A 23,008-nucleotide genomic window follows, 5' to 3' on the forward strand; every position below is an offset into this window, starting at 1 on the left:
ATACTGGAGTCATGAAAGATTTTCGCACTTACTTTATTACCACAATCTGTAGATAAGTAGCTGTGGCCGTACACTGCTAAGCTCCGCTACTGTTATCCTGTCTTCCTCTGGTGAACCTTTCTTTGTCAGAAACGTTGCAATGGCTAGATTTTTGCGTTTGCTTAATGCAAAACTCTGGTGCTTCTTTGTTTTTGCATGATTTTCCAGCGCTGTTTTTCCTTCATACTTAACTGAAATTTTGGCAGGACACAAAACACAGGTAGCGGAGAACGGGTCTCCTTGGGTGGGCCTTACCCATTCAGAAAAGTTTTCTCTTTTCGCCCAGTCTGAGTTGTAAGTTGTAAATCGTTTTTTCTTTGACACTGGTGGTGGTGGCTCATCCGATTTTGTTGCGTTATCTTCCTTCATTGTGAACACTGTTTTATCCTGCATGTGCATGGATGGATGCGTGCAACCGACCAACAGCACAGGCAGTTGCTAGGCGATAAGTTGAGCTTCCAATCAAATAAAAGTAAACCCCTGGCATTGGCCAATCCACTGTTTGTTTACCCGTTTTACCCGTTTACGGACACAGGATTGGATGTACACCATGAAGAAAACACAGTACCAGTATAAGGAAACTGTTTAATTTGAAGCCAGGAAATTCTACTTTAGAAGTACATTTTCACAAAAAAAACGGGACAATTCGTGTCCCGGGAAAGAATATACATTTTCCGGGACAGTCGCTCAAAAAAGAGAACAATCCCTGGAAAACCGGGACGGGTGGCAACGCTATCTGAGACACAAAGGTTGAAGATCCAAATGCATCTTTATTGAAGGGTAATCCACAATCGTAGTCAAAAACAGGCAAAAGGTCATACACAGGCAAGCAGTCCAAACAGGCAAACAAGACAGGAGAGACAGGCAAAAGAGTAATCCACGGAACGGGTAAGTAATTCTAAACCAAGAGACAAGAAACCAGGGAAAACGCTAAGAAATGCAGAAATACAACTAACAAGACTTCACAATGAATGAATGAATGAATGAATGAGATAACCAGACTTATATAGGGTGAGGTAAAAAGGGTAATGAGACACAGGTGGATGTAATCAATGAGTGCTGATGAGTCCGGGCAAAGGATTATGGGAGATGTAGTCCTAGATGGAGTGACAGTCCGGGGTGGAGTGCCCGCAGGTGGTAATCAGGAGCACTCTCAAGGACAATTTATACTTCTGTGTCGAGTGTACACCGTAGCAACGCCGTAGGCTGTGTGATGCGCACGTACCCTATGACGTACCCTGACGCGCACCTCTCCAAAAATGTAACAACGCGTCAATTCTACGCGGACCGCAAACGCTGTGATTGGTGTGCATGAACCCCTCCCTCAGGTCAATAAATAAATCGGCGATAGGTGTGTGTGTGTGTGTGCCCAGAAATGGGATGATAGTTTCATCCTTACATCTGCTATATAACACTATTTTGTAGTGCAGAGATTCTTTATGTTAGTGAATAAATACATAGATCCGCTGTGTATAGTTTATTTATTTTCTCATTAAAACCAAAGATGTTAATCAGTGATTGTATATCAAGAACTGGGACACATTAGGGTGCATTTCGTTTTGTGATTTCAAAGGAATTAATAGTCTCCGCAACAGCAATCGATTGAAGCGCTCGTCTGCGCACGAGCTACCGATACAGAAAACAGCGCCACGAGCACTCGGCATGATTTCAAAAACGCATTTCAGCCCCAGATCGCCTCTTATGTAACTCTACTAATCAACTAGAGATGCTTCATTTGTAGGGGTGTAACGGTACACAAAACTGACGGTTCGGTACATACCTCAGTTTTGAATTCACGGTTCGGTATGAGTTCGGTACAGCAGTTTTACAAAATGGCTTTTTATTTATTTTTATTAAACAGTGATTTACTGGAAAAAAAAGTGTCTGTCCTTAAATGAATTAAATTATAACTAAACGTTTATTGAAGATATTGCTGTTAAATATAGGGAGGCCTACTTGCAAACTAATATTAAAATTTAACAACAGAGCCCAAACTATTAGCCTAAATTCAGTTGCTATTTATTTTTAGGTATAATAATCAACACTCAAATAACATAGTACGCAAACATGTAGACTTAACATAAGGCAGTTTTTGCAATAACTTCAAAATCTAATTATAAAATAGTTTTTTTATCCAATTCGTTGTTGAAATATAGACTAATAATTTATACACCGTGGCTGTCATTTTCATGACAGGTTTATTTAAACATACATGAAATAATCAAGACATCACTAACAGGTTAAGTAGAATATACTGATTAGCTAATATAGTGCATATATTTAGTGAAAGAGTTGATTTCTCTAGTGAATAAAATTCTGTGGACACTGAATGACTGCCTGAGGTAAATGTGATGCTACGTGACATTGTTTAGTTTACAAGCAGTTATGTTGAGGTCTTTCCGCTGTTGAAACACTGATTGAGCGATTACACCACATTATGATACGTGACAGGAAGTTGTAATGTATCCTCAACATACCTTCAGATGTTCATTCATGTTTATTGTTTAGGAAGAGATGGTTGATCGCTTTCACACGCTCGCTGCGCGGCCGCTTGAACTGTGATCACTGATCAGTCACATTAAAGAGCGTCAAAGCGGCATTTATCGTTTGAATTTCGTGATAAAATGGACTGAATACTTAATATGTTCGTGTGGGAACTCGGATTGAAGTGTGTTCCGCGCTTCAAACAAGCCGACTGTTAACTGTTAAAGACACCGTTTGGTACACATGTGCACCAAACCGAAAGCCCTGTACCGAAACGGTTCAGTACGAATACGTGTAGTCTACCGTTACACCCCTATTAATTTGTATTACATACAACAACTCAAGCTGCAAGAAAAGCCGCTATCTGATGCCATGAAGGCTGCTGATACTCCGACAATAGCTGTGTCCCAAAGTGAAGGGTGCACACTTCGAAGGCCGTGCACTTCGAAGGCGTGGCCTGGCCTTCGAGGGCTAACCGAAGGACAGGGTTGCCAGGTCTGCACAACAAAACCCCTCCAAGTGCTAATCAACCAAAAGTATGCCAAAACGCACCCAAACGCAGGGGAAGTGCGGAGGAATATTGCTCAAGTAAAGACTTAAACCCGTGGACTATGCTACAAACAACCCACAACAACAGTGTAAATGGTTCTCCAATTCCAGACAGTTACATTTCTGATGTTTCTGATGGTAAACTTCAGTTATTTCAGTTGTAAAAAGTAGGCTACTTTGACTAATGTATCGAATCATTTATTTTCATTTAGACAGCCTATAGAAGAAATTGTTTCATGTAGCCTAAACTTACATTACAAAGATAAACAATGTAGGCTACAGAACAATCACTTCTCTTTCATTTTGTCTACATAACGAAGTTAGGCCTACATAAAAAATACATAATGAATAAATAAAAAAAACGAAAATAAATGATGTATAGGTATTTTGTAGTAGCCAGGCTAGTAGGCAACAGTTTTCCTTTATTTGTGTTTTGTATTTCGTTTATTGGTGTGTAAATATTGAGTGACATTTGTCGTAGCCGATTTGATTTCACCTATTTTTCTCAGAGCTATTTTTATGGTGTTTACAGTATGAATTCAATCAACAAAATTATTGTAGGCTATAGGCTATCGGTAACATTTTTTAATTGTTATCCACAGTCTCTCTCTAAGGGACATTTAAATTTCACATTTTGGAAACAAAATCTAAATATAGCGGGATCTGTCGGGAATAAAATCATTCTAAACACGGGTGAACACGGTGCGCCCCAAACCGGAGAGTGCCCTTCAAAGGCCGCGGCCGAGTTTTGTAGGATTTCGTAATTGTGCTATCAGGTGTTCACGATTGCCGTTCCTATCGCCTACCAACGGTGCAAGAAGACAGCTACCATCCTGATTATACACATATATATATATATATATATATATATATATATATATATATCTCACCCCCGGCGGCGCCGGGTGATGTATCTCAGGCTTAGCCAAGACCGTGACCAGGTAAGGTAAAACGCTTTGCCCCTTCCCAATCAGAGGCTGCGTGCATGCTGAATTCCTGGTTTACACCTTTAAATGTAGGCCTATCTTAATGTAATGATAGGCTAAATATGAAAAAAAAATACAAAACACACACGTATAACTTGGGGGTTCAAATGCTGACTGGTGTTTTTCCATGGTGCGATTTCATATAGTTTATTCCCTTCACCATGGCAGTTAAGCATAAAAATAAAACAGTGAATAAATGAATTAATTAATCACTGTTCACCTGCCGCCGACGAGTCCTGCCACTGCACAGGTGAACAGTGCTCCATATCATTCGGGTGCAGGCTTTAATATGGGACGCAGTTAGCAACAATTTGTTCATATTGTGACAATAAATGAAAAAGAAAAAAAACTAAACAAAAAAATACTTCAAAATTGTGGCCTTTTACAATATGGTGCATTGTTGTACATAGCCAACAGTAAATAAAGGAGGCAACTTTAAATTTTACAACATTAAATGCAACATCCACCATAGTGCAGCAGTAATTTCTGCACAATAAAGCTTTACTTTTACTATTGATACCTTAAGTTCATTACACCTACAGTATAGATGATACATTTACTGAACTACACTGTAAAGAATGTTGTACTATTTACTTACCACAATTTTGTTAAGAAAATATACACACTATTTTTACTTATCACCTTAATTGCTTTGTGTGAAAATTACAAGACCCATGATACATTTTTACAGTGTAAGATTTTACATATGACTAGTAGTTTTTCCCTAATATGGTATTAGTTACTAAAAGTAGTTTACTTAAGTGTCTTTATATTTCTTCCACCAATTAGCCTACTTTGTCATAGCTGTATATAACTTCTCTTTTGCTTCTTTCCCTAAATCAGACCAGACCCCTGTACTGCAGGATAAACCTCAGTGCCCCACTGCTGGAAAGGTTTTTTTGGTGATGGGGACACGTCCTGACTTTCGGCTGAGCAGGGAGGCCCTGACAGTGCTGCTGGATCTATTGAAAAGTGAACATCAACACGGATGGGGTGTCACAATCGAGACCCTGGTGTTTCTTTTCTGGCTGGCGTGTGGCACATCATACAGGCTGGTCTCCAAAGCATTTGACATGCCTCGTTCCACTGTCCACCGCGTCACTGAGGAGGTGGTGGCCATTCGCCACAAGGTTATCCACCTCCCCAACACCCCAGAGAAGCTGGAGGCAGTTTGCCGTGGGTTTGCAGGGCTGGTAACACACAGAGCTTTCCTGAAAGCTGCAGGAGCAATCGACGGCTGCCATGTCCGCATCAAACCACCCAGCGGCCCTGATGGTCAGTGCTACAGGAACAGGGAACTTATCCAGTCCATCATCCTGCAGGCAGTTTGTGACCATCAGGGCCGCTTCATTGACACCTACGTGGGCTGGCCCGGGTCAGTGCATGATGCACGAGTGCTCCGCCACAGCCCACTGTACAGGAGGTCAGTGTATCCTCCTCCAGAGCACTTCATCCTGGCAGACGGAAGGTATCCATGTCTCCGACACCCACTCCCCCTCATCACTCCCAACAAGAGGCCAGTACAAGGTGTGGGAGCCCAGCGCTTTAACGTTCATCATTCCAGGGCACGCTCTATTATAGAGCGTGCTTTTGGGATGATGAAGACCAGGTTCAGGGCCAGGTCCAGGTTCAGGATGAGCACGAGGAGGATGTGGCAGAGGATGAGGGGGAGCAGGATTTGGAGACAGTCAGTGGTGCTCCATGGTGTGACCAGCTGTCTGCCCTGGAGGAGGTACCCGCTGACCACGACTATTTGTAAAAGGCAAGTAAGAGAATTGTGAAGCTATATAGGCCAAGACAAATGTAATGGACCATAGAACTGTTTTGCATGTTGAAATGTTTATGGTTTGATTAATTTCTTCTTCCCCCTTTCTGAAAATATCTCAGCGACATGACAGCCATCGATTGTGTCAGCCCTGCAAACACGTTGGTAGACAATGCAGTGGACAGTGGAAATATGCACTCAGACACTCTGGAGACCATCCCAGACACTGCATGAAAAGTGGGATTTTCGACCCCGTAAACGCCTGTATACTCCTGGAAATCTCCCTAATTTTCGGCAGTTTTCGACAATTTAGAGGCAGCGAACGTCGCGTTTGTCTGTGCCACAAATTGTCGTAAACGAACCATGACGTAGGTGGAGAGCCCCCCGCTGAGAGACCGCGCGGAGGTGCGACGCCTCTAATTTGCATATGAATAGCAGCGAAACCAGAGAGTCAACGGCCAGACTTGAATTTACTCACTCACTATTGGCTGAAGCCACTACATTTAAAAAAGAAAAATCCCTCGTGATTGGTTGGCAGATCACTGCAAACCAATCATTATTGGTCCCCCTGGCTCATTATAAATGTAAACCCCAATAATAATAATAAATATATAATTTATGTTGTAATAATTTGTTTCATATTAATGTTATTGTGCTATGATGTATTCATACCATCAAGGAATATATGGGAAAATTATACGGACCGTGCCGTTTATTCAAACAAGGGGCTTCATTTATAAGCATACAGCTGTTCATTCAAGAGAAAGGGCTTCATTTATAAAACACAGCGGTTTACTTAAAGAAAGAGCTTTATTGTTAAACACACAACTATGTACAGTGCAGCAGTAATGTCTCGTAATGTAATGTAGAGTTCGGCGTGCTCCAGGCTGCGAGAGGGCGGTGGCCGCACAATCCATCCAGACACCCCGTCAACAAAGCCGTCTTCCTCGTCAAACATGAGTTCAATGGTCGCGGACTTCCAAACGTCCACCTCATCCAGCACTCTCTCGCTTCCAGCAACTGTAATACAATCCATAAAGACAATAAGCAACCTGAAAAATACTCACATTGACAAAAAACGGATCTAATATAATAAATCTTACCCTTTTTCTTCTTGATCGACTCCGAGCTAAACTTCGCAGTTTCCGCCTGCTATGTAACGTTAAGTTCAGGTTGTTTGTATCTGAAGCTCCAGCGTGTCGATTCATAATACGTCTTACAGGCAGCTGGAAAACAATTACATGAGACTGGTATTAATAAAAACAGTCACGTTAAAATTAAACAAGGAATGAGAAACACATTAGAAGTTACTTACACACAATGTCGTCATGATCAGCGGTTAAATCTGGACTCGCGGAAATCGCTCCAAGCAGATAAGAGCTCACAGCTTCGTTATGAGGCGAGGATAGTCTGTGTAAACAAAATGTGCAGTTTTAAGCTCGGATCTATTAACGCATCCATTTCCTTATACAGCTGAATAAAAGCATATTCTTTAAATCGTAACGTTACATACCCATGCTCTGGTTCATAGCGACTGCAGTTTGCCTCAGAGTTATGAAGACGAAGACAGCCTCCTGAAAATGAGTCCAAAAAGTTCGTCGCGTCCATGCAGAGATTGAGTTGAAGACGGTGTCCTGTCATTGTTGATCACGAAAAAGGAAAGCAGCAAAAAACATAAAAAAAAGTTTAAAGCTCGTCTTCTACGCGTCATGGCCATGACCTCGACCTCGCACCTCATTGGACTAGGGCTATAATAAGGAACGCGCCCGGGGCCAAATCTCTTTATACGAAACGCGTGACTTATAATCGTTTCAACCTTCAACACGCCCTGTTTTCCGCTTCAACGCAGCAATTTTTTACGTGTGTCTTCTGTATGTGTAGACCCATGGTGTAGACACGCACATTCTGGTCGTGTAACAGGCATACACGCACAGTCGACGCACAGTTTTAACATGTTAAGAAGACACATTTGAACGTGTTTCTTAACGCGCACATTCTGTACATGTCGAAGCGTAATATTTTTTTTTAAAGCAGACTTACCTTTAGATGTAGCTTAGGCTACATACAGATTAATATAAGATATTAATTAATTGCTTAACTGACTACTGTGCTAGAGTAAAGTAGCCTAATGTTACAATGTATATTAAGTAAATGCTTAATATTATACAATTATTATAATTTATCTATATGGGTTATTGTTTGTTTTTTAAAGTTAGGCTATATATAATTTCTAAAAGTATAGGCTAATTTACACAGCACATATTTATAACTGAAAACACACACAACTTTATTCACTTTCACATAATAATGTTTTTGTAATTTGGTGTTTAGTTTGTTGTATAGTTTGTTTATACTGTTCTGTCTCTGTTTTGTTTCCAGGAACATCTGATGAGTGCTATAATAAAATGACTTCATTATATTTAAAATATGTTTTGATATTCATTTTATTTATATTATTAATATTTTATTTACCCATAAACGTGTCTTTAGGAAGCCATAAGTTATAGAGACAAGAATAACTTTTGCCATTTAAATGCCACATTCATTTACTGAGGACCCATACAGCCAATGATCATGTGTGAAAACACATACATAAATTGATCACTTAGAAATCAAAACTAAGGTTTGAGAAAGAAAGAATATGCATACAACAAAATATATTGTTTCATAGCAGCTTCAGTAACAAGTTCAAAACAAATTCTGCTGTAAACCGGCTCTAACAAGCCAATATAGTGTCAATATTCAGCTCAAGTGACTTCAGTGTTGATTCAGTTCAGTTGATTTCAGTTCAACTGTAAATTCCTCAGTTGTGCATTGTGTGTAGTTAGATATATGCAAAAACAACATTTTTGGAAATAGTTAAAATAGTTTTGCACAAAGTGTTGCTTTTGCAAGAGATGTCTGATGTTTTGTGTGTAGAGTTACAAGAAATGGAGCCATATTTTCAGAAATTGTGTGTAAGCAATTAGATAAAACTGTAAATGAATCCAGTTTATTTTAGTTCAGGACTCATAGTCCAGGTGTTAGTAATCTGTGCTTAATCTTTGTTCCAGGCAACAATTTTTTAACTCACGATTAACTAGATTAAGGCCTACTCTTGGCATAATTTAAACCCTGTCCAGGAAACCACCTCTTGAAAATCTGCATTGATAATTCATAAAATGTGGTGTGAGCTCAATTTAAATGACAATTACAGAAAAACACAATCTGACTTAACTATAAACAAACAAACTTGTACTTTTCACATTTATGATTAATAGCCATTTAAAAAATCATTCACAGTGCAGGGTGGACAAATTAATGTTGGTATGTAAACTGTATGCTTTACTTGATTTATTTGTGTGCTTTGGTTCATTGTCTTGTTGCATCACATAACCTCTCTAAAGGTTGAAGACATGAACTGCTGTCCTGTATTTTTTTATTTTTTTTACATAACATTGGTTATTGCTAATGACATACAGAGTAATTAATCTACACTGTGAGCCCGGACAAGTTGAATCTACTTAAAAAATTGGAGCAAACTGGTTGCCCTAAAAATTTAGTAATGTGAACTAAAACGAGTACATTTAACTTAAATTTAAGTTAACATTTTAACTTAAACTTTAAACTTGTTTTAGTCAAAAAAATTCAGAACCTAGATAAAACTCCCCCTGCTGCTACTCTGATTTGCATTTGTGTAGCTCACAGCATCTTCATTTACATGATAAAGCCTCCCCTAGAATTAAGGGGAGGGGGGGGTCATGGGGGGACAACTGCCAAGCAAGGCCCACGTCAATTTCAGACAATTTACGGCAGTTTTCGGTGTTGCCTGCAAATTGCCGTGCACAGTCGTAAACCTGAAGTTTCACGGCAATCTACAGTGTCACATACTGACGAAAATCCCACTTTTCATGCAGTGAGATGATGTCCGACCGGCAGAGGCCTTACCAGGGTCTCCATTGTGGCAGCCCATCCCATCCAGCAGCACTATCAGGGTGTCTACACACATTTTTTCTTCTGCTTTATACACCGGTAATTTTAACATTTATGTTTTTCTTATGTTAAACCAAGTTATGTTGTAAAGATGTCAGTAATGCATCAAACCACTTATTTTAATGACTGTTTAAAGTTTAAAAGGAAAAAAATGCATGTATAGAGAAACGTTTTTTGTGAAAATGATGTTGCATTTAAAAAAAAAAAAACAATACAGAACTATTTCATGTCTTTAATTTATATGTAACCAAAATATAAAATGTACAGAAATTACTTTACAAAAAATAGACACTTCATTCAGTGAACATGAATAATTTAGATAAAACAATTTTTTCCTCTTTTTTAACAATGTTTTCTCTTCTTGAGAGAATGGTTAACAAAACTTATTTGTTAACCATTCTCTCAAGAAGAGAAAGCGGTCTGTCCATTCGCTCCCGACTCTCCTGGGCTCTTCTATCCTCCGTCTCTCTTTGAAATTGAATGTCCTCCCTGAGAAGGTCCACCAGTTCATCCTCTCGCCCTCTTTTTCTGTTTCCTGGTGCTGGTGGCTCCTTCTCTTCCTGCTCACCCACTAATGAACTTGGCCCTGGCGTTTCCCCAGGGATGGAGGCAATTAGTTTCCACTAACTCCTTGGCCTGTTCCAGGACACTTGCAATCCTAAGGCAGAACAAATAAACCATGCCTGTTAACAACAACAACAAGAATTAATTTCAAAGTGTTCTGTTGCTTAATTTGTATTTGTTTTTATTTTTAGGTTTTCCCTTTTTTTTTACCTGCAAGGGAGTGACCTTCCCCAGCAGGCCCATTTTCTCCAGAATTGTGCTAAAATAAGAGAAAATGAAAAGAGCAATGTTAACATTACAAATATGACTCAGCAGGACATGCATACAAATCCGTGCATCATTCGTTTAGTGTTTTTTAAGCTATGTAATATTGAAAGTACAAACATGACAAAACAGCTCCTTTTTCTTTTTTTCTGAAAAAGGAAAAAAATTGATTTCGCCTTGATTTTTTGCTTTTCTTTAATAAGTAGAAAAATCTATATAACCCGCTTGATTTGTACACCTGTGCGTTATAGCTGCGCTCCTTGGTCCGCCGAAGATCAAACTGCTCCATCATCAGTTCAGCTACGGGACACGTTTGTTGCAGCCATGTAATTTTTCTCAAACAATCACACTACCGAATGGCTTATTCTGCTGTGCAGAACTGAGGAAGAACTGATGACGGAACAGTTTGATTTTTGGCTGACCAATCAACTGAAAGGAGCGTATAATTCCCGCACAGGTGTAGAAATCGCATAATCAAGTAATAAAAAATGAAAAATCAAGTCCAAAAAAATAAAATAAAACCTGTTTGGTTTTTCAGAAAAAAACTGTTTTCTATTTTTCATACATATAAAGTAATTAAAAAAAAACAACACTGAACGAATGATACACGGATTAATACAAAATACTGAACTTTGGTTAAAACATATTGCATGGCAGCACTACGTAAAAAACAAACTGAATTGCCTGATGTAGGCCTACAGTTTGTCATATTGGTGTGGGGTTTGCGTAGGGTGAGGACTAATGTTATGATGCACAATAGAGCCTTATGGAAACATTACTCGTCGGCTTACCTCCAAGCTACGCTGGCCGAGTTTTTTGCCCCGGTAAATAAGTGGTCGTTTTCACCTCTCAATTGAATAAACTGAGCTGTGTGCTCATTGCTCCCTAAAACCAATAGAAATATATTAGAAAAAGTTTTGCCTCACATCACATAAGAAATTAAGCAGCGCACAGCTAACATTTTTAGTTAAAGCACATCAGTGTATTTCAGTGAAATAAAACACAATAGCCTACTTACATTTAAAGGTGAACTCCTCGGACGCCACAGAACTCTCTCCCGCTATGTTCTTTGAAAATTCTACCATCACCTGCACGCAAGTAATTATGGGGTGGGGTACTCTCGCTCCATCTGTTGTAGCCTTAAAAGGCCGAACCAATGGACAGGGTTGCCAGGTCTGAACAACAAAACCAATTGCTAATCAAAAGTAGCAGAATCACTGCCAAAATATGCCAAAACGCAGGGGGGTGGGTGGTAGAAATATTGCTAAAGTAAAGACATCTTAAACCTGTGGACAATACAAACAACCCACAGCAACAGTAAATGCAGCCCAATTCCAGACTTGGCAACACTGAACCCAGTGGGCTATAGCAGGTGTGTGACAACTGACAGCGGACCCTCGTGAGGAGATTGTAAAAAGAGAAATGGAGCTTTTATTTAGCCTACACACGAAAATGAACAGCGCACGAAAATGAACAATAGACAGCAAATACTTTGTTACATTTACAAATAACTTGTATTAAAATAATTATATAGAAAAATTGTTCTGTGCATCCCGGCCACGGCTTTACATTCAGCCTTTGGAGGAGACTTTCGGTAGTGGACCGTCGTCATTGAGATATAAAATAAAATACTTTATTTTGCAGCACAGCTAGTACAGTCAGCAGTTTTCGTTCATTTGTAATTTGTCTTATAATTTTGAGCGACAGATGACGCATCTGATTTAGCCTATTTTTTTCTGTGAATTTTTTTAGCTACGGTGTTGACATAAGAAAATTAAAAAAAATAAATAAAAAAAATTCCATGGCCAACATAGCCGATTACTTTTGTTATCCCCAGGGGAAATTCTGTAAATTAAATTAAATTTAGTGGGATCAGTCGGGAATAAAATAATTTATAGCGGGTGAGCACGGAATGAATTTGAGAGTGTGGTGCGGAATAGATCCTATTGCGGGAGCGGGACAAAAAAACTGCCCCGCGCAGATCTAATTTGTATTTAAAGAAAGTGCAGAAAAAAGAAAGATAAAAGAAAAAAGAAAGAAAGAGCGAAAAGGGAGAGAATGGACTTATTCCTCTTCTTGAGAGAATGGTTGAGAAATAAATAACATTTATGCAAGTTAAAATTGGGAAATTAAAGTTTTGCCAGGTTGCTCAGGGCAGGGAACTGGGAACTGTGCGAATGCACTAAACGTTTTGTTTACTTCAAGTTCAAGCGGTTGCGCTGTTGTGTTCAATAGTATTCAGGCTACACTTGCCGACCGCTACCGTCTTTCACTGGGAAATATAATCCCACGCCGCAAGAAATCTGATCGAGTGCCGCGGGAATGCGGACCAGTCAAATCCTGTAGTCACCAGTGTGCTATGAATTCTGGGAAAGGGTAGGCTACGAAGTTGTGTGAAGGTTCCATCTATGGTACCCTTCCTTTGCCTGAGAAACGGAGGGCGCATTTTGAAGTCGCGTTTGAATTGCGGCAGCCTTTGTCACGCCACTGTGACGCAATCGCACTTCAAATGCGGCCTTCAGAGGGTGTAGCCTTCACATTGGGACACCCTTCGTAGTGCTGCTATGACGCATTCGCACTTCAAATGCGGCCTTCACTTTGGGACACAGCTAATGCTTCGGCTTTTGCCTTAATACTGTGGGTTACCATCAACATGCCCGTGGACACTGCTACCTAGCGGTCTGCATGTGGAATTGCACATTGACACGGACAACATCGCAGAAGTATAAATGAAAACCAACGCGTAACGTGCCGATACGGCGTAGGTCCGACGCAGAAGTATAATTCAGCCTTCACTGGTGATTGTGACAACGTGATTCTATCACACATACATTTACTTGCGCTTTCATGCACATTAAAACGTACAATATTGTTGTATTGACAGCACAAGTGTGAACGTGTACCAATGCCCATGTATGAATATTAGAATCGTGGCATTAAAGGGTTAGTTCACCCAAAAATGAAAATTCTGTCATTAATTACTCACCCTCATGTCGTTGGACACCCGTCAGACCTCCGTTCATATTCGGAACAGAAATGAAGATATTTTAGTTGAAAGCTGATGGCTGAGAAAGGCTTCAGATAGGCCTCCATTGGCATTCAGTACACTGACACTTCCAAGATCCATGAAAGGCACTTAAAACGTTGTTACAAAGTCCATCTCACCACAGTGTTACTAAATTGTTACTAAAATTATAATTTTCCAACACATTTCTGTCCATGTTTTATACTCTTTATATTCTGTATTGGTATGTTTAGGTTTGAGGGTAGTGTTAAGGGATCTTCAATTAATCTATAAAATGGTAAAAAAAAATAAAAAGAGAGAGAGAAAGAGAGAGAAATTATATAGTTTTGTCTTTTTGAAAGTTACGTATTAATACCTACGCATAAACAATGAGACCAGGCTGTGTATTTACCAATACTCTTTTCCGTTATGTTTAAAATGATGTGTATGAATTTGAGATTTTATTCAACTTATTGAAGAGTTTGACGGTACAGAGTAATGAAGGATCCCTTCCCGAATAATTATTTTGAAAAAACAATACCCTGTTAAACAAAGAGTTAATAAAACAGTAAAGCTAGAAACGTATTAACAATTCTATTTAGAATGGCTTTTCAAGACTTAATGCTTAAAAAATAATAATAATAGTGCAACAGCAATATAATAAAAAAAATTATTATAATTAATAGCAAACAAGCGTGTTTGAAAATGAATATTTCCTACTGACACACTATAGCAAAATATATAAATAAAAGAAATTGTGTACAAATGTGCCTACTTTTGCACAGTAACACTGTATGTTTTAAGGTTTCATAAGTGCAGAGACTTTTAAAAACGAATAGATTTCTTACTTGAGACTTCACTGACGCAATCTTCACGGGTAAAAAATTATTGACAACGCAGAACTTTGCATTCTCATTGGTCGGTAGTGTTGTTAAAGGACGAATTTATAAACACTGTTCTTACATTAATAAATTTGGCTGATCACACGACTTTTATTTTCAACAGTTTTTAAAGATCTTCTGTTTTGGTCCAGCCTGATGTATTGAGTTTTCAAAACTGACCAGATCAGTAGACTAAGGCAAAGTGACACGCTTCTTTTAATAGATTATGCGGCGCAATTTTCAGTGTTATCTAATATAAATTTGTGTTATTTATTTATTTTTTTTTTAAATATTGATTCATCAAAATAAAATTGTTTTCAACTCACTTTCAAAATGTAATTTCGTCCGTTTCCCACAAATTGTTGTAAAATTTTCTGCGAGATTGTATTGTGGTAAAATGATATCCTGGTCAAAGGGAAAATGTATCAAATTCATACACATCATGGTATTTAAGGTTTTTTTTATGTAAAAAACTTAATAGGGGGCATTATCTCTTTTTAACTCTTTTTTACCTCTTAGTCTTATGTAGCACAATATATGTTTAGATAAACCTTTTCTGTTAATGTTAATGTATTTTTATATATTTATTTACGTGGGATTATGTACCTGTGTTTTTATTTAATATTTTTTGTTCTTATTTTTGTGGTTTCTTTTTTCTCCTCTCCTTTTTCTTTTTGTGTGTGTTATATTTGATGCTCTGTTCTTTTTTTTAGGTTGACTTTTTAACACTTCTGTCAAGGGTCTGTGACCTGAAATTTTGTCCTTGTAAATCATATATACAAGAACACACACACAAATCTTAAGTAACTAATATATACCTCAATTTCTGAAAAGATGTTGGGTCTTGGAAGAATTGGATTTTAATTCTTCAAAATTCTTCAGAATAATATGTTTATTTTCTAGCAAAGGCACATTAATTAATGTATCAATCCACTCAGAAACTCATGGACACATTTATTTATGATTATTTATTTAGATAATCTGTCCTTTCAGTGTAATTTCTGCAAAAATACACAATTATTTTGGTGAAAGTTAAAGCGTAGCCTTAAAAAGTCAGTAGGAGGATAAATGTTTTACATGCATAAAATATCTGTTTCAACTCTTTATGATTTCATACACTTGTTTTGATCACATTCAACACTATTTAATATTTAATAAAGTGATTATCTGCTAAAAAAAATTGTTAGATAGTTTATTTATATGCACAGTGTGAACAGGACTTTTATTTTGGTGTGGTGGTATGACGTCTTAAGGCTGCGCTGCGCTCCACCTGCATCTGATTCGGCTGAAGAAAGGTTTGTTTTAAGACTTTAAAGCTGTTTAAATCGATAGAAACCGTTCAATATATTAACATGTTTTACAATAGATGAGAAATTAGTATATGACATTGCAATGCTTTATCAAACTTTAATGAAGGATATTTTGTGCGCGAGTAAAGCGCATCCACACGAGTAACTGTTAACAGAAAAGATGCGTCTCCTTCCGCGATGTTTATCGTGAATCAAGTAATAGATACGAGTTTGGCCACTGGCTAGTGATGGAGACTATAAGCTGCATTTACTGTTTAAAACAGTTGGAAATGCAACGAGAACAAACACAATGTTAACAAACTAACTGCTAATGTTTTCTTGAAATTGTAATAATTAAAAACTTAACCTACAACTAATTACCAAATATAGATCACCAATGCCTAAATAAGTGTCTGTATGGTTTGTGTTCTTTTATTTTATTACTTTGCAGCATTAGTTTTGAGTGTTTTTAAAAAAAAAATGTGTCTAATCGGGTCATTTTAAGTCCATTTGAGACGCACCCAGAGATTTAGTTTGAATTTATTTTTCTGTCTGTTAATTATTCTCATCTTAATCATGACAGTGTCCAAATACAGGAAAAACTCCTGATGAAGTTACTGAGATCCACGTGACACACTATTATAAAGATGGAATTTATTAAAGAGGAGATTGAAGACAAAAAAATAGTGTTTATTAAAGAGGAGAGTGAAGATGTGAAGATTGAAGAAGACGTGAAGATTGAAGAAACATTAAGTGTAAAACATGAAGAAACTGAGGAACAAACAGGTTGGTTTCATTCTCAAAGCTGAACTCAGTCAAAGCTTGTGATGCTCCTGTACATCGCGTCAGGGTTGTATATTGGGTACAGGGTTGTATATACAGGATATATGTTGCCGATACCTAATTTTACAGAGGGAAAATTTCAGGGAAAAACAGCTGTTGTCGAGCTGGCGCTAAACTCCCATGATCATTGTATTAAAAGGTGAATTAAAGATACTAAATACTAAAATACATACAATAATGTACACTTATTGATTGTATTTAATCTTGATGTGAGTTTTTTTTTATTTTAATTTATGATTTATGGTTAGTTTAATGATTATGAACACAAGGTTAACCATGTAAGGACCCGCAAAATTGCAAAATCGCTGGTAGTCCTTCGGGCAGGCACTCTTCAGATTTTGGTAGTCCGAAATTAATTTAACTAGCCCGAATAATAAAAAAAAATTATGTTAAATTTAATTTGAGTCGAAACCTCAATCAATCAAAACCATTTTCAAAATCATAAATAACAACGGTACAAAAAACTTCGGCCTACGTCTGGTGTGAGCTTTCTGACGTGATTACGTCATCCTTAGCACCTCGCAGATCTGCGCAGGATGAACAATTTAGGTTAAAAAGTATATTAATTTATTAATTTTTTTTTAGATGATCGATCGTTTTGCTAGAGAAGACACTATTCCTTGTCTGGGATCACGCAGAGCCTCTGAAGCCCATCGAAGCGCTTTGAAACTGCATTGATTTGGACCTTCAGCATTTTGGTTGTCATTTAAAACCATTTATATGATGAAAAATCCTGGAATATTTGGAGTGATAGCCCAAACACAGACTAAATTCAGCAAAGGCTGGATATAGGCTTTATTAATTTATTGTCATATACATAGAGCGCTTCACAACCATCACACATCACATAGGCTACCCAACACTTGATTTGTGCTGGTAAACTACTTCATGAAAACTTGTTTTTATTCAGTAAATTCTGCAAATTAGTACCTGAATTTTTTTTTTTTTAAACGGTAATATTTCCAATCATTATTTTGGAAAATTCTTATAAGAATAATTTCCGTTAAGCTTGTGTACATTTTTAGGTAAAGTTATTAAGCAATATTTCAAGTATGGTTTTTCCTTTGTTTTATATACTGTCCACTAGGACAGTGGTTTTCAAACTTTTTTAAGAGCGACCCTCTTTTTTTTAAAAATTATCGTGACCCCTTATATAGGCCTACAAACATTTACATATAAACAAGTCAAGCCAAACATAAGAATAATTATATACAATGGGCCATTTGACTGTATTCTCCATTAAACCACTAGATGGCACAAATTCAGCTCAACACTTTTCCACACAACCGCCTTTGCGTTGTGAACGCACGGGTCAAGGATCAAAGTTAATTCTGCACTAATTTGATCTAGCTATATATGAGATGCTAATTAACTGGTTAAATGTTAACCAACAAGAATTGAACCAGTTTGCTGCATGCTTCAAAATACACTACACACACATATATATATATATGCTAATTTACACACATATATATATATATAGTCGCATTCAGAAATAAATCCGGTAAGTAAAGTGAAATGTTATAATGTACTACAAACATTATAAACACTACAAACACAGCCATAGGCTATTTTAGTTCACCTCACTCCACAACAAATTCTTAAAGTTTAATGGTATTCAGAACAGATCAAGAATGAAAAAATAAATAGGCTAACTAAACAAGCCAAAACTGAAAGTAACTAGCGTTAGGCTCACGTAACCCTCTCATTCAAATGTTTCCATATTCGCGATGTATTTGGATGCTAGACCATTATTTATTATAGGCTTTGTACTTCACTTGCATCCCAATATTGACAGTAAAAGTCATCCTCTTCACATACGCAAAAATGAGCTTGGAAACACACTCTGATTGACACGAATTGGACTGCTTAAACTGAGCTGCGCAACTTTTTATGTTAGGTTGACTATTTTATGTTGATAATGAACAGACTGCGATGTCAAGTTTGCAATGCTGGAATATGCTGTGTGAGCGTGAGGAGCCGGCGTGATCCATTTTCCTTAAATCATCCTGGCAACCCACTGCACTAGGAGGTGCTCTAGGGATTTGTTTTCCTTGTAGATACCTTTTTTACAGTCTATGGTAGAGATGCTGTTTTTTAAAACAAAAGGAAATGAGTGACGCGCGTTCGTTGAAATGTGAGTTCCGTGTCTTTAATAAAATCAACACATTAATTATTTATCTCTCTTCCACCCGCAATTAATTACAATGTTATATTTTATTATTTGGTCTGACTGACCCGTGGATAACCGCATTCCGCTCATCACTAACACACTCAAACACACATGCCAAGTATGTTAGCATTGGCTAAATTTCACTGCGGACAAATCGGCATGATCAAAAACATCCATGGTCCTATTTTTCCTTCAGATAACATGAGTCGAGAGTCAACAACTCAAAGCAAGATTGGAATTTTATTTCTCTATTTAAAATAGTCCGTCGAGCAGGGCTGTGATACATTTTGGTTGCCCGACTGGAAGATACAATAGCCCGGGACACCGGGCTAGTGATTTTGCGAGCCCTGATTTTTATTGCATTAATATACCATAAATTAAACTAAATCACTGGCCAAGAGTGAGGTGTCTGGGTGGCAGAGGGATGCAGAAAACTGTATGTGATATGCTTCCTCTCAAGTTGATTAGGTAGACCATTTGAACATGCTACTCCCAAACTTTAATAAAACAAATTTTTTCTTGAATTGTGCAATCTCTCGAGATGCAGACATGTGAGAGGCTGAAAATTAGCTTAACATATACTTGTTTAATAGTTACACGTAGCATACATTTAAAAATCTTTATTGAATATGGCAAAATATTTATTTTAAAATCCTAATTCAAATATGGCAACATGGAACTTCTTTAAAAATATGTCTATGATTCAATCACTGACCTAGACTTCTCCCCCATCAGCCAATCACTGTGTGCAGTTAGTAAGCGTAATGACATCATCCATTGCAATGGGGTCAATCACGCCCTTCTCTTAGCTTAAAGGGTTAGTTCACCCAAAAATGAAAATTCTGTCATTAATTAGGCCTGGAGGTCCTTCTGCGCCATCGGATTTCAACTAAAATATCTTAATTTGTGTTCCGAAGATGAACGGGGGAATTAATGACAGAATTTTCATTTTTGGGTAAACTAACGCTTTAAAGGGTTAGTTCACCCAAAAATGAAAATTCTGTCATTAATTACTCACCCTCATGTCGTTGGACACCCGTAAGTCCTCCGTTCATATTCGGAACAGAAATGAAGATATTTTAGTTGAAAGCTGATGGCTGAGAAAGGCTTCAGACAGGCCTCCATTGGCATTCAGTACATTGACACTTCCAAGATCCATGAAAGGCACTTAAAACGTCGTTACAAAGTCTCTCACCACAGTGGCTCTACAATAATTTTACGATACGACGACAATAGTTTTTGTGCGCAAAAAAAAATCAAAATAACACCTTTATCCAACTTGTTCTCGTCTTCCGTGTGTGCCTCCACGACGCATGCGCGAGAATATGACGTAGCGCCGGTGTTCGGGAATCCATGAAATACACACTTAAGCCCCATTTTGAGCACTACGCTGAGACCTAAAGCACGATCAATGTAGAATCCAACAGCTTAGACACGCGCGTCTTCCTCTGCTCGTAAACAAATCGCTTCTGGGTCATATGTTCGAACGCCGGATCTGCGTCATATTCTCGCGCATGCGTCGTGGAGGCATACACGGAAGTCAAGAACAAGTTGGATAAAGGTGTTATTTTGATTTTTTTTTCGCACAAAAACTATTGTCGTCGCATCGTAAGATTATTGTAGAGCCACTGTGGTGAGATAGACTTTGTAACGACGTTTTAAGTGCCTTTTATGGATCTTGGAAGTGTCAATGTACTGAATGCCAATGGAGGCCTGTCTGAAGCCTTTCTCAGCCATCAGCTTTCAACTAAAATATCTTCATTTGTGTTCCGAATATGAACGGAGGACTTACGGGTGTCCAACGACATGAGGGTGAGTAATTAATGACAGAATTTTCATTTTTGGGTGAACTAACCCTTTAAGACTTCTCTCTATTCCTTAGTAAAAGTTGCTCTCAGCAGTGTTGTGAATAGGTTTTAAGAGCAGTACAAGTTCTTAGTTAAGAGTTTTCTATTTAGGAAAACTCTCAGTGGTAAAATGTTTTGTGAATACGGCCCCTGGTACCACCAAACTAAATGCGATAAAAAAAATTTTTTTTTTTTTTTATAGAAATGTCAAGTGAGCCCACAGTAGCTTGTTCACAATGCAAATTTTTAGTGAACCATACCATTAGCTGAAAAAGATCAAGATGATCTCTGTTTGGATTGTTTTAAAGTTCACATATGGGTCAAAAACCCAGTGAACCATGCTCAGACCCCTGAAATGTGTGAAAACACCCTAAAGTACAATGAATTCACAGCATTGTTACAAAACTGTACTTGCTATAATGTTGATCATTAAAAAATTAGCTTTGCACTTGGCAAATATTCATCATGAGTTCTGTATTTTGCACTTGGCAGTATTTACCATGTTTACCATGATAATCTAAATATGAATCGGTAATACCGTGGGGAATTTTACCGTGGTTAATAAAGTAGGCTCTCTCTCATACTCATCTGCTGGTCTCCAGGCCCAGTATTTGTATGAATATCCCCGTACATAAAAAGTATGGTGCCGTGCAAATCTCATCTATCTATCATGGATTCATTATGTCTACATGTCTAAATGTTTTGTTGTCTTTTGCTTTGTACCATTAAACTGGTGTTAATTTACTTTTGCCTCTTTTCGCCTTAGACCCGATAGTGCCAAAAAAGGAGAGAGAAGTTCTGAATGAAATGGAAGAGAAAGATCAATACAAGAATCATCATGATTTCATAACTGGAGAAAAAACTTTTAGTTGCTCACAGACTGAAAAGACGTCCTCACGAGAAAGGGCTAAAAAGACCAGAAGAAGTAATTTCACCTGCCAACAGTGTGGAAAATGTTTTAGTCAGCATAACAATCTTAAAGTCCACATGATAATTCACACTGAAGAGAAGCCTTACACCTGCCAACAGTGTGGAAAGAGTTTCTCTCATAAAGTAAGCCTTAGCAGACACCTAAGAATTCACACTGGAGAGAATCCCTACACCTGCCAACAGTGTGGAAAGAGTTTTGATCAACATGAAAACTTTAAAGTCCACATGAGATTTCACACAGGAGAGAAGCGTCATACTTGCCAACAGTGTGGAAAGACTTTCGCTCAAAGAGTAAGCCTCAACAGGCACATGAGGATTCACACTGGAGAGAAGCCTTACACCTGCCAACACTGTGGAAGGAATTTCACTCAAATTGGAAACCTTAAAGTCCATGTTAAAGTTCACACTGGAGAGAAGCCTTACACCTGCCAACAGTGTGGAAAAAGTTTCAATCGAAAAGGAAACCTTAATGACCACATGAGAATTCACACTGAAGACAGCCTTTTCACCTGCCAACAGTGTGGAAGGAGTTTCACTCGAAAAGGAAGCCTTAACAGGCACATTAGATTTCACACTTTAGAGAAGCCTTACACCTGCCAACAGTGTGGAAAGAGTTTTGATCAACATGAAAACTTTAAAGTCCACATGAGGATTCACCCTGGAGAGAAACCGTACACATGCTGTCAGTGTGGAAAGAGTTTCGCTCAAAAACGACACTTTAAAAACCACATGAAACTTCACACTGGGGAGCAACCCTACACCTGCCCTCAGTGTGGAAAGGGTTTCAATCAAAAACGCCACCTTGCAGACCACATAAGGATTCACACTGGAGAGAAGCCTTACACTTGCCAAGAATGTGGAAAAAGTTTCAACCGAAAAGGAATTCTTAACCGGCACATGAGAGTTCACACTGGAGAGAAGCCGTTTACATGTGGGCACTGTGGGAAAAGTTTTGGGTATAAAATAGCCCTTAAGTACCACATGAGTATTCATGTATGAGAAAACTGTTTTTGTATGTCATCAGTGTGGAATGAATTTCACAGACCTTAAACACCTCATGTTTGAGAGATTGTAGTGTTGATTACTGTTATGGTACTAAATTCCCTTTTATAAGGTCAAATTTCCAATTATGTCCAATGACTAGGAGAGGAGTAAAGAAGCCAGAGTCAAGAATTACATTCACTCAACGTTATTGAATTGAAATGGTTACTCAGTTTTATGTAAACAGAAGTATAAATCTGCATCAAATAAAACCCAAAAATTGTTTCCATCCAAATGCGAAATTAATCTTTTCAAAGTTCGCAAAAAAAGGGGGGGTGGGGGGAACAAAAAATGTGAATAAGGAACGTTTCCATCAAGTTGTTTGAGGGAACGACGGTGGTATTAGTAACCAACAGTATATAAAACACCATCAGCAG

General features: G+C 38.0%; 1 protein-coding gene and 1 long non-coding RNA gene across 2 annotated transcripts; one reads left to right on the forward strand and one right to left on the reverse strand.

Annotated features, from left to right (window-relative positions):
- Nucleotides 1-6,333: 6,333 nt before the first annotated feature.
- On the reverse strand, nucleotides 6,334-7,799 carry LOC307126547. The gene is made up of 4 exons (XR_013816503.1): nucleotides 7,337-7,799; nucleotides 7,139-7,233; nucleotides 6,927-7,049; nucleotides 6,334-6,843 (listed from the first exon to the last, which is right to left on the reverse strand). It is a non-coding gene; the product is annotated as an uncharacterized lncRNA (long non-coding RNA).
- A 7,933-nt stretch (nucleotides 7,800-15,732) lies between these two features.
- Nucleotides 15,733-22,863, forward strand: LOC307126533 (uncharacterized protein). The gene is made up of 3 exons (XM_079817115.1): nucleotides 15,733-15,803; nucleotides 16,381-16,583; nucleotides 21,427-22,863. The coding sequence occupies exons 2-3, from the start codon at nucleotides 16,445-16,447 to the stop codon at nucleotides 22,587-22,589; spliced, it is 1,302 nt and encodes a 433-aa protein (XP_079673241.1). The 5' UTR covers nucleotides 15,733-15,803; nucleotides 16,381-16,444; the 3' UTR covers nucleotides 22,590-22,863.
- Nucleotides 22,864-23,008: the final 145 nt, after the last annotated feature.

Source organism: Gobio gobio (assembly GCF_949357685.1).
Source record: "Gobio gobio genome assembly, chromosome: 5".
Taxonomy (NCBI): domain Eukaryota; kingdom Metazoa; phylum Chordata; class Actinopteri; order Cypriniformes; family Gobionidae; genus Gobio; species Gobio gobio.